The 12,376-nt window shown below is 45.2% G+C and overlaps 1 protein-coding gene across 5 annotated transcripts in view; it reads right to left on the bottom strand.

Moving 5' to 3' along the window:
- Positions 1-1,623: 1,623 nt before the first annotated feature.
- Positions 1,624-12,376, bottom strand: part of LOC117361593 (phosphatidylserine decarboxylase proenzyme, mitochondrial-like) — an 88,583-nt gene continuing 77,830 nt past the window's right edge. For all 5 annotated transcript variants that reach the window (XM_033947149.1, XM_033947151.1, XM_033947150.1 and 2 more), the window contains one exon: positions 1,624-2,362. In XM_033947149.1, the coding sequence (XP_033803040.1) occupies positions 2,138-2,362 (225 nt within the window). In that variant the 3' untranslated portion in view covers positions 1,624-2,137. The remainder of the gene's footprint in view (positions 2,363-12,376) is intronic.

Raw genomic sequence — 12,376 nt, forward strand, 5'->3', positions numbered from 1 at the left:
CACAGGAGTCAAGGACTGGAGGCTCAGTGCAGAAAAGGTGACAACCTCATGAGGCGATTTGGTGGTTTAGGCTATTAACAGAACCTGGGGCCTGAGGTCTAAAATTCATAGTCAGTGAAGCAGAGCCTCAGTATTGAACTGAAGGGAATCAGTTGTGTATCCATCAAGAGGATTGTGAAAAAATGCAAGAGGGCCTTGGGAGACTCGTTTAATGTGAGCAAATGCAAAATGAATCATGTGGGAAAGAGGAATTTGAACTATAGCTACGTGATGCAAGGTTCTATGTTAGTAGTCACCATCCAGGAAAAGGATCTAGGTGAAATCGTTGAAGATACACAAACCCTCAGCTCAATGTGCGGCTAGGAAAGCAAATAGAATGTTAGGAATTATCAAGAAAGATATACTGGAATTAGAAAAAGTACAGAGATGATGAAAGGGATGGGATGACTTCTCTATGAGGAAAGGCTAAAGTAGCTAGGGATCCTCAGCTTGGAAAAAAAAATGGCTCAGGGGAGTTATGATAGAGGTGGAGTGGAGTGAAAAGGGTTGATGTGAATCATTTGTTTACTCTTTCCAAAAATACTAGGACTAGGGGTCATGTGATGAAGCTACTAAGTAGCAGATTTAAAACAAACCAGAGAAAATATTTCTTCACGTAACGTGCAATTAAACTCTGGAATTCATTGCTGGAGAATATGGTGAAAGCAGTTAGCTTAGCAGGGTTTACAAAAGGTTTGGACAGTTTTCTATAACAAAAATCCATAAGCCGTGATTGAAACTTAGGCTAGTAGGCTTGGAGAAATTCACTGCTTATTTCTAGGATAAGCAGTATAAAATCTGTTTTACTCCTTGGGATCTTGACCTGGGTTGGCCACTGTTGGAAACAAGGTATTGGGCTTGATGGACCTTTGGTTTGCTGCTTACTTATGATCCTTGGGGTGTAGGCTAGCTTTGTGGTGATGAGCACACTCAGTACTGAGCGAGTGCCTTCACTGTGTTCAGGTATGTTTAGCATTGCTAATATTTATGTGAAGTTGCTGCCTATAATATGTTCACAGAACTGACATCTGTGATGTTTCATGAGTTGTGGATTAGGCAACTCCTTGGGTGGTAAGAAAGTGAGATCCCAGGCAGCTGAAAAGATGCTGGAGAGGCAGAGACACTGGCACTTTTAGGGAGAAGCGGACATGGAGCACAGCCAGGGAGTAAGAGAATTAGGCTCAAATGTCCTAGCACTTAAATGTTCTGTGCCTAAACAATGGTGCTTAAATGTCCTGCTCCCTTTATCCTGGCATTTACCCATCTTCCACTCCTTCAGTTGGCAGGATTTAGGGGTTAGGATTATCTGTAGGATCCCTGTCCCGTTTCACTCATCCCCAGTGTAACAAATCACTGAAAGGATCAGACATGGTTCCCCCTTCTCTCTCATTCACCAAGATCATCTCTGAGAGGGATCACAACCATCTTTGCCCTTCACGTGAAAAGTTTGGAAACGCGTGCTCTAAATTTCTTTTCATGTTTCTCTAGGGGTCCCAGTTACTTCCTAGGATCTCAGTCTCCCCTCCCTGAGTGATGGTACCTTCATCATCTTCTGTGACTTTAAACAGCAGATTCATATGTAAACTTGTTTTCAATAAAGTTTTGTGCTAAAAGTTTTCTCCACCTTTTTTTTTTTTTTTTTTAATTTTTTTTAAACAAGATAGTCTGGAACGTAGATCATTGTTGAACTCCAGTCCTGACTTAGGCCCTTGTTCCTCTGGCCGAGAGTCCCTGTTTTCCATTCACAAGGTGAACTCCTGTTCATTGGACTGGGGGTATTGCAGAACTGCAGAGATCCTAATGTAAGTTCCTTCTTCTTAGTATGGAGGACTGTAGCGGTAGTGGTCAAACATCAAGGGAAAGGAAGAATAACCATCTTACAAAGCTTGTGAGCTGGACCAGTATTGGAAGTCTCTTTCAAGGGAGCTGTATTCTAATTTCTCAGTCAAAGAAAGGTGCTGCCCAATGATAATGGAACACAAAGCCCAGGATGTATGCATTTTCCATCTGGTGCCACATCATTAGGCAACAATATTAGTGTGAGGGAAGAACACATTCTGACCTTTCTCCATTCCTCTTTTACAGTAACCCTGAATGTTCACAGACTCCCTAGTGCTTCCCCTACACGGATCTTACGACCACCAGCCACAGTGAAATTGAAATGGCGAGGTCCTTCAAAAATAAGAACAATGGTGGACCCTAGGTTGAACTCTCCAAGACTGGCACCTTTGCCCATAAATATGCCAGCTGGCCTACACTGCTCTGTGTAGCTGTAGTCATGATAACGTCCTTTCACGTGACGAGCACAATTTGTGTGTAGTTCCTAGTGATAAGAGGAAATACAAATATATTATGTTACCATAGTGACATATGATCATCCCCCATTTCTGTCTTAATATTCATGAAACCCACTAAGGTTCTACCTTGCTTAGATGGCAGAGACATCTAGTGGCTGTACTACAGTATTATATTTTGTTATACTCTCTCCTTTTCTGAGGCATAGCAAAGCAATAAACATACTAATAAGGAGCTCCAGTTTTCAAATAAGAATTTATAAAGAGAAAACAACAATCATACAGAGAATAATCCAGTGGTCTCAAACTCAAACCCTTAGTGGGGCCACATTTTGGATTTGTAGGTACTTGGAGGGCCGCAGAAAAAATAGTTAATGTCTTAAAGAAATGACAACTTTGCATGAGGTAAAACTCTTTATAGTTTATAAATCTTTCCTTTAACAGTTAAAGGAAAGATTTATAAACTATAAAGAGTTTTACCTTATGCAAAATTGTCATTAACTATTTTTTCTGCAGCCCTCACATTTAAAGTTTAATATCTTTCCTTTCTCAAAACTGACATATTTCAATCACTATATTGAAAATAAAATCATTTTCCCTACCTTTGTTGGCTGGTGACTTTATTTTTCTGTGCTTTTAAGTATGTTTCCAGGGCCTTCTTGTCCTTTGACTGTTTTTCTCTCCGTCTTCACTTTCTGCCTTGCATCCATCTTTGGAGCCTGAGCCAATCAGGGCCTTATGCTCCTCCCCGTGCATCACATGATGCAACGGGATGGGGCCTAAGGCCTCAGAGTCGTCACTGGAGTCATGGGAGCAATAGGGGTTGAGCATCCCTCCTGCTCCATTAAAGGTACAGGGAGGGGGGAGTAAAGGGGGTTTGGAATGGGTAGGGGGTGTCGGGGGGAAGTGGCAGGAGGGAGTTGGCATCCCTCCTGCAGTTTGTTGGGTGAGTGGGCCCGGCCAGGCCCGGTAGCCTGACTTTTGATTTTGAAACAGGGAGGGAGGTGGGCCGGACCGGGCCCGGCCAAACCAGACCAGGAGGGTAACATGGCAGGAGGGAGTTGGCAACCCTCCTGCCTTTTGTGGGGCATCGGCACATGGGGTGGGGCATTGGTGCGTGGGGGGGGGGGCAGCATGACTTTTTAAAAAAAATTTATTTTTTTAAACTTTTTTTTTGGGCAGGAAGCCCATGGTTTTAACCCGCTTTAATCAGTGGGTTAAAACCACGGGCTCCCAGTGCAGGAAGGGCAGGAGAGATTCGGGGTGGCAGGAGAGATTCGAGGTAAGAGCGGGAGAGTTGGGGCAGGCAGATTCGGTGCACAGCTTTGGGGCAGCAGAGAGCAGGCTGCGGTGTCTTATCTCTCTTCCCTGCTCCTGGACTCTCCTGCTCTCTGCCGCTGTTCCCCACAGTGCAGGCCCGCTTTAAAACCACAAGCTTGCACTGCAGGGAACGGCGGCAGAGAGTAGGAGAGTCCGGGAGCAGGGAAGAGAGATCTAGGCTGGGCTAAGCCCTGACAGCAGTGACAGGAGGCTGCTTCTCCTGTCACTGCTGTCAGGGTGTGCTCTGGCTGTGGGTAGGGGGCATGCTAATGATCGTCCCCATATGCATGCAGGCCTTTACTGAATTGGTCGGCCGGCATGCATTAGGAAACGTATCGCACACGCTTTGGAGGTTTACTGAATCCTGCCCTAAGTTCTGAATGGAATTATTTAACATTTAGAAAACATTCAAAAACTTTTCTGTTTCAGACATTTGTCATATTTAGGTGCTGCTAATTTTTGTTATTCAGTTTATTTTATTATTGCTTCCATGTTATGATAACAGGCTCTTTTATATTTGTTTAATTGAGTATGTTTCTCGGTAATTTTTAATTTAAATCTGTGATCTGCCAAACTGTCTAGGTAATGGTAGAATATAAATTTTAATGTAATGTAATAAAATGTCCCCCTAATTCTATAATCTTGTGTACACAATTTTATGCTTAGTGCTCAAAGGTTGTGCACATAATAAAATAGTGTTAGTTATGTGCTTAATTTAATTAGTTGCTAATTAGTATTAATAATATAATTGGTGTGAAATGGCTCTAATGTGCACTAATTTGCAGTAACACACCAAACCATTTAAAAGAAGAGACATTCCTAAATTATTTCAAGTCCAAACAATAGCCTTTTTGTTTAAAGATGCCTTTGGACTCTAACCGTCCTTTTAAGAATGTTTTACAGACCATCCTTCTTGGTTTCTTACTGCAATAATGTCCGTCGTCCCCTTCCCCTTGTGCTTTCCCCTCTTCATTCTTTACTTTAAATATTGTAGTTCTACCCTTTTCCCCAATGTCCCAGTTTGTTCATAATTGTTTCGTTTGGCTTGAGTAATAATTTATTATTATAAGTCAGGTCCCATTATTAGTATTTTATATTTAGCCCTTTTAAATTCAATGTACACCGCCCAGAAGTCTGATTAGGTGGTATAACAAATTTTTAGTAAACTTGAACCTGTCTTTAGTTAGGATTCTACAAATCAAAAATGCCCAACTGCAAGGGAAATGGACCTGGAAGAGGCATGGGCAGAATGTGCATGGGTTATAGAATACTAGCAGTTATGTGTCTAACAAGTTAGGTGCAAGCATTTACACCAGCCTTTCCGCTGGCATTAGTGCTCATACCTAAAGTTAGATGCATAGCTGCTAGTATTCTATAACCTGTTCACATAAGTGCTAGGCACATCCTTGACCTGTCCTTACTCCTCCCAGAACCATGCCCTCTTACTTAACTCCTTCCCAGCCACCCACCCATGCACGCTCCCCTTTTCCCTCCAATTTTGCATGTTTTGGTTTTCTCCCTCCTCTTCTTGCACTTTCTCCCTACTTTTCATTCCCTGATGTTAAATATCCTTCCTTCACTTGACCTTCATCCATCATCCCACTCCTCTACCCTTAACCCTCCCTTTCTTTCTATACTACCCCTCCCCTCCCTTTTTTTCCTAACCCCACCTCTTCTTTTTTAACTATACATTCCCTTTTGCACTGTTCCTCCATTCCTTTCTCCTTTTTCCTGCTCTCTAATACCATCCTTACCATTATGCTCCACCCCTTTAACCCTTTCCCTTTCTTGTAACGCCATCCCTTCTTTTGTGCTCCACTCCTCCCCTCATGGTTCAGTGTGGATTACAATCTTAAGAAGTTAGTCTTTTCCAGGATAGACATAATTTAGATAACTATGCATTTCAGAATTAACTGAAATTTATAAGTAAAGTTTTAAATTTTAAATTTTTTTTTTACTAAAACCAATATTGGTTCTTTCTTGTTTAACATCATCATGAAGAGATGCTCTTGATATGAAAAATAAAAAGAAACATTTTCTTTAATTCCTTTGACTAATGGGTAGTATAGGATGGAGGCACTCAAAGCCCTAGCAGAGCTACCTAATGGAGGAAGATTCACCAGGGAGGTCATATAGTCAGGGTCTAAGCCTAATAGAATTCTAAACATAAAAATACAGTTTGAATTTTTTGCACATCATTTTTAACTCTATTTAGACCATATAGCTCCAGAAAAAAAGAGGACAGACTGAGACATCTGGGTTTCAATTCCATTGCTTTCATTGGAAGTAAAACCCAGATGTCTCAATTGGTCCTCCTTTTTCTGGAGCCATAAGGTAATCCTAATTCTATTCTCTTCCCTAAAGCTCTTTCCTTTTCTTCTAACACCATTCCTTTCTTTATACTCTGCCCTCTCACTCCTACCCTCTCCTGCTTTCTAACCTTGCCCTTCCTTGTCACCTGTTCTTTCTTCAAAGCTCTGCCAAACTCCACCAGAGGGACTTGGGACTCAGTGGTGTAGTAAAGAGGTGGGGGGCCGCTGGCACCTCTACTCCTCTCTGTCCCCCCGCTCGTTCCCACTCCTCCGCCACTGCGTGTGCACCTTCACTTCCCCCTCCCCCACCATACCTCTAGTTCTTTGCCGACACGAACAGCAGCTCCAACCAGTTGCTGGCGTTGGCTTCAGCGCTCCTCTCTGACATTCTTCCAGGTCCCACAACTAAGAAGTGACATTAGAGGAAGAGCCGATGCCAGCAAGAGCAGCAAGTTGGAGATGCTGCTCATGTTGGGGAAGCTAAAACAGGTACGGGGTAATGGAAGGGGTGTGGGCATGGTGGGGGGAGAAGCGGGTGAGGGTGACACCTCTCACCCTCACTACGCCAGTGTTGGGACTCCCACAAGCTCTCCAGTACTTCTCTCCCTCAGACCTGCAAAGACTCCTGCATTTAGTGGGAGACTTCCTCCTTCATGAATCATCTCCCATACTCCTACTAAGGAGCGAAGAACGCCCATTCAGTAGCCTCCCCCTCCATCACCTGCTTCAAAATCTCACAGCTCATATCTCTAGACCGGATCTGCAGCAGCAGAAGATAGCATTTTATTAAGACATCTCCTGCTTCTGGGGTGTGGGGGGCAAGCTTGTTGGTTCCATGGCTGTGGAACTGAGTTGTGCCAGGGGTGGAGCCAGGAGGTAGAGTGGGTGGGACTGGGGCATGTCCTAAAATCTACCTCTCCAAAATGGAGCCCCCGTGGCAGCTCTGTTCCCTCCTTTCTGTCAGTGGGACCTGGGAATCCTACCAACATTTCAGCACATAGCTCTGCTAGTGGGGCCTGGAGCCTCCTGCTGGCTCTTGAAACTCACTGCTTCTCTCTCTCTGCACTTAGGGAAAAAGAACCCGATGTTCAGCTATAAAATGGGGAGATCATTGCTAGGGGTAAGTAACCTTGAAAGAGACCTGGGGGTGATGGTGGACACAACATTGAAAGCATCAGCACAGTGTGCGACAGCCTCAAAGAAAGCAAACAGAATGTTGGGTATCATTAAAAAGGGTATCACGACCAGGATGAAGGAAGTCATCCTGCCGCTGTATCGTGCAATGGTGCGCCCACATCTGGAGTACTGTGTCCAATACTGGTCGCCGTACCTCAAGAAGGACATGGCAGTACTTGAAGGAGTCCAGAAAAGAGCGACTAAACTGATAAAATGTATGGAAAACTTTTCATACGCTGACAGGTTGAAAATGCTGGGGCTATTCTCCCTGGAGAAGCGGAGACTTAGAGGAGACATGATAGAAACCTTCAAAATCCTGAAGGGCATAGAGAAGGTAACATAGAAATAGACGGCAGATAAGGGCCACGGCCCATCTAGTCTGCCCACCCCAATGACTCTCCCCTACCTTTCTCTGTGAATAGATCCCACGTGTCTATCCCATTTAGCCTTAAAATCAGGCACGCTGCTGGCCTCAATAACCTGAAGTGGAAGACTATTCCAGCGATCAACCACCCTTTCAATGAAAAAGAATTTCCTGGTGTCCCCATGCAGTTTCCTGCCCCTGATTTTCCATGGATGCCCCCTTGTTGCCGCGGGACCCTTGAAAAAGAAGATATCTTCTTCCACCTCGATGCGGCCCGTGAGATACTTAAATGTCTCGATCATGTCACCCCTCTCTCTGCGTTCCTCGAGTGAATACAGCTGCAACTTATCCAGCCGTTCCTCGTACGGGAGATCCTTGAGTCCCGAGACCATCCGGGTGGCCATTCTCTGGACCGACTCCAGTCTCAGCACATCCTTACGGTAATGCGGCCTCCAGAATTGCGCACAGTATTTCAGGTGGGGCCTCACCATGGATCTATACAATGGCATAATGACTTCAGGCTTACGGCTGACGAAACTCCTGCGTATGCAACCTATGATTTGCCTTGCCTTGGATGAAGCTTGCTCCACTTGATTGGCAGTCCTCATGTTCTCACTGACGATCACCCCCAAGTCTCGTTCTGCTTCAGTTCTTGTTAGGATCTCGCCATTAAGGGTGTAAGTCTTGCATGGATTTTGGCTGCCCAGGTGCATGACTTTGCATTTTTTGGCATTGAAGCTAAGTTGCCAGGACTTAGACCAGTGCTCCAGTAGGAGTAGGTCGTGCATCATGTTGTCGGACATTGAATTTATGTCTGTTGTGCTTTTGCCCACTACATTGATTAGTTTAGCGTCATCGGCGAATAATGTTATTTTACCTCGCAGCCCTTCTGCCAAGTCTGTTATAAAGATGTTGAATAGGATCGGGCCCAGGACCGAGCACTGCGGCACTCCACTGATTACCTCCGTCATTTCGGAGGGGGTGCCGTTCACCACTACCCTCTGAAGCCTACCTCCAAGCCAGTTCCCAACCCATTTCGTCAATGTGTCGCCCAATCCCATTGAACTCATGTTGCTCAGCAACCTGCGGTGTGGTATGCTATCGAATGCTTTACTGAAGTCCAGGTACATGATGTCCAGGGACTCCCCAACATCCAGCTTCCTCGTCACCCAGTCAAAGAAGCTGATCAGGTTGGATTGGCAGGATCTCCCCTTAGTAAATCCATGTTGACGGGGATCCCGTAGATTCTCCTCATTCAGGATCGTATCCAATTGGCGTTTGATTAGAGTTTCCATTAGTTTGCACACTATTGATGTAAGACTCACCGGTCTGTAGTTTGCTGTCTCCATCTTGGAGCCTTTCTTGTGGAGTGGAATGACGTTAGCCGTCTTCCAGTCCAACGGGACGCTATCCTTACTAAGGGAGAGATTGAAGAGCGCAGATAGCGGTTCTGCCAAGACATCACACAACTCCCTGAGCACCCTGGGGTGTAGGTTGTCAGGCCCCATTGCCTTGTTAACCTTAAGCTTTGACAGCTCGCAGTAGACACCACTGGTTGTAAACTTGAAATTACTATTTGGGTCATCTGCGTCAACCCTTGTCTGTAGCTGAGGGCCGAGTCCTGGTGCCTCACGGGTGAAGACTTAGCAGAAGTATTCATTTAACAGTTGGGCTTTTTCCGAGTCCGCTTCTACATAGTCTCCGTCTGGTTTCCTAAGACGTACTATCCCGCCTGAGTTCTTATTTCTGTCACTGATATTCCTGAAGAAGGATTTATCTCCTTTCTGGATGTTCTTCTCTAGAGACTCCTCCATGCGGAATTTGGCCTCCCTAACTGCTGTTTTGACAGCTTTTGACTTGGCCAGATAGACTTCCCTAGAGTCCTGTTTCCCTGATTGCTTGTAAGAGATGAATGCTTTTTTCTTCTCCTTGATGAGGTCCGAAATCTCCGCAGAGAACCACTGTGGCTTATTGTTCCTTCGCCGTTTACTTACTGATTTAACATAGCGGTTTGATGCCTCTTGTATGGTGGCTTTCAAAGTCGACCACATTTCTTCCACGTTATCAGTTTCTGCTTGGCTTTGTAGCGCCTGGTGAACGAAGTCTCCCATTTCTTTGAAGTTTGTGTCCTTGAATTTGAGGACCTTGGTCAGTGTGGTAGATTTAGTGAAACCTTTCCTGAGATTGAACCATACCATGTTGTGGTCACTGGAGGCCAATGTGTTGCCCACCGAGACCTCTGTGACACTTTCTCCATTGGTAAGTATCAGGTCCAGTATTGCCTGATCCCTTGTTGGTTCCAACACCAGTTGCCTGAGCCTTGCTCCCTTCATAGAGTTTAATAGCCTCCTGCTGCTGCAGGTAGACAGGGACAGATTCTTCAGACTGTGGGGAACTACAAGTACAAGGGGGCACTTGGAGAAATTGAAAGGGGACAGGTTTAGAACAAACGCTAGGAAGTTCTTTTTTACCCAGAGGGTGGTGGACACATGGAACGCACTTCCAGAGATTGTGATAAGCCAGAGCACACTACAGGGGTTCAAGGAAGGTTTAGATAGGTTCCTTAAGGATAGGGGAATTGAGGGGTACAGATAGAAGTAGAGGTAGGTTATAGGAATAGTCAGGGACCACTTCACAGGCCATAGGCCTGATGGGCCGCTGCGGGAGCGGACTGCTGGGCGCGATGGACCTCTGGTCTGACCCAGTGGAGGCAACGTCTTATGTTCTTATGTTCTCTCCTTGTTGGTGGAACTGGTGGACTCCTTTCAGTTCTTCTGTGCTGCTGCTTGGTCTCTTCTGCAGTCAACCAGTGGATTTCTGCTGGCTCTTCACTTTTCCCACTGCTCTACTTTGTTTATTTGTGCACAGACTAACAGACAGATGGACCTTCCTTAGCAGCTGCTATCTCTTAAGCAAAATGTGCCTATAAAGCATAAACACAAAGGGATCTCATGATTCTTAAGGGATGTAGGCTGAAAAGATGTACGAGATTTTTTTTTTTTTAATTCAGAGAGTATTGGACATCCAAAACCAACTTATAGCAAAGGTGGTAAAAGTCTCAACCATATCAGAATTCGAGCATGAATACAACAGACACAAAGAATCATTAGTGATAGAGGAAGGAAGAAAAAGAGCCATACATTGTGACACTGCGACAGTACAGTAGACCTGCCCAAATACTGAGTGAAATAAGTTATATTGATCTGCCCATGTCTTCTATGGACTCAATATTCCAAAATGATTTTAACTGGTCAGGAAATGATCCTTCCTGCCTGATTAAATCATGCTGAGCAGATCAGTAGAGGATATTCAGCAACATGTAACTAGACAATGCCAGTGTAGCACTCTAAGGGTGGAGTCTGGATGGAACCTGGAGTTATGCAGATACCAATGGTATTCAGTGCTGGCACCCACATAGCTAACTGTGCAAATAGGATTGTATAAATAGCAGTCCTATCTGGTTAATAACAGTATGTGGGCATGGCACTGATAGTTCTTAGCAGTTTTTAGCGCAGGGAGCTGTGCTGAATGCCCAGCGCTGCTCTTGATGCTCATAGGCTCCCTGCGCTAAAAACCACTATTGCGGTTTAGTAAAAGGGGACCATATTGTAAAATATAGACAGCAGATATAAATTCAGAACTGTGCATAGTAAGTGAAGGGAAGTTTTCATCTCTGGGAATTTACCCAGTTAACTATTAAGTTATTTGGGCAAATTCCTTTGAAAACTGTGGTAATACTGCCTCCACTTTGCTAAATTTAAAATAAAATCATTTTTCCTACCTTGTCTGGTGATTTCATGAGTCTCTGGTTGCACTTTCATCTTCTGACTGTGCATCCAATCTTTCTTCCCTTCTTTCAGCCTGTATGCTTCCTCTCCTCCAGACCTCATTCACTCCCCCAACTTTTTCTTCCTCTCTCCCTGACCTTTCTTTTTTTCTGTTTCTCTTCTTTCCTTCTGTTTCCCTGCCTGCCCCCTTTCTTTCTTTCTCCCTGCCGTTCCCCAAGCCACTGCCACTGCCGCTGCCATCGGGGAACAGGACCCACCAATGGATAACAGGCCCCAAAGCCGACGCCGATGCATGCTCTCCCTGCTTCGGGCCGATCAGTCTTCCTCTCCCCGACGTCAATTCTGCCGTCGGAGAGGAAGTTCCGCCCAGCCAGGCAGTGATTGGCTGTCCCGAACTTCCTCTCCGACTGCAGAATTGACGTCGGGGAGAGGAAGACTGATTGGCCCGATAGATTAGATCGCCAAGACAAAGTGAGTCCTGGGTGATCGACTCACTTTGCCTTGGCGAGCTACTGGCGCCCCTGCCTTAGAACACTGCCTAGGTCCCTGGGGGATCCCGGGCCCCCTGTCAGCTCCGGGCCCCTGAATGCAGGACTGGTAGTACTGCCCTGATGGCGGCCCTGGCAGGACTCGTGGGTGAGGGAGCAGAAGAGAGAGAGAAAGAGAGAGGGGAGGGAAACAAAAGGAAATATTTCATACTGGGCTGGGCCGGAGTGGAGGGAGGGTGGAAAGATTCTGGATATAGGGTGCATTAACAAAGGAAAAGGGGGGAAAGCTGAAAATGGAGAAAGTGACACAAAGAAGAGAAAGAGTAAGCAGGACCTACTGAATAAGGATAGAGATACAGAGGGGACATGAAGAGGAGGTGAAATAGAGACATAGAAGTAATGCTGAAAAAGTGTGTGTGTGTGTGGGGGGGGAGATAAAGACATTGAAAGGGCAAATGGTGAACATGGGGTAAAGACAAGGACAGAGACAAATGATTCTGAAAAAGTGGTGAGATAGGGATATAGGTGAGATGGACACAAAGAAGGGTGATGCTGGAAAATAGGTGGAATGGTAATTCTGACAGACACAGAAGGG

The sequence above is a fragment of the Geotrypetes seraphini genome, chromosome 5, assembly GCF_902459505.1.
Source record: "Geotrypetes seraphini chromosome 5, aGeoSer1.1, whole genome shotgun sequence".
NCBI classification, from domain to species: domain Eukaryota; kingdom Metazoa; phylum Chordata; class Amphibia; order Gymnophiona; family Dermophiidae; genus Geotrypetes; species Geotrypetes seraphini.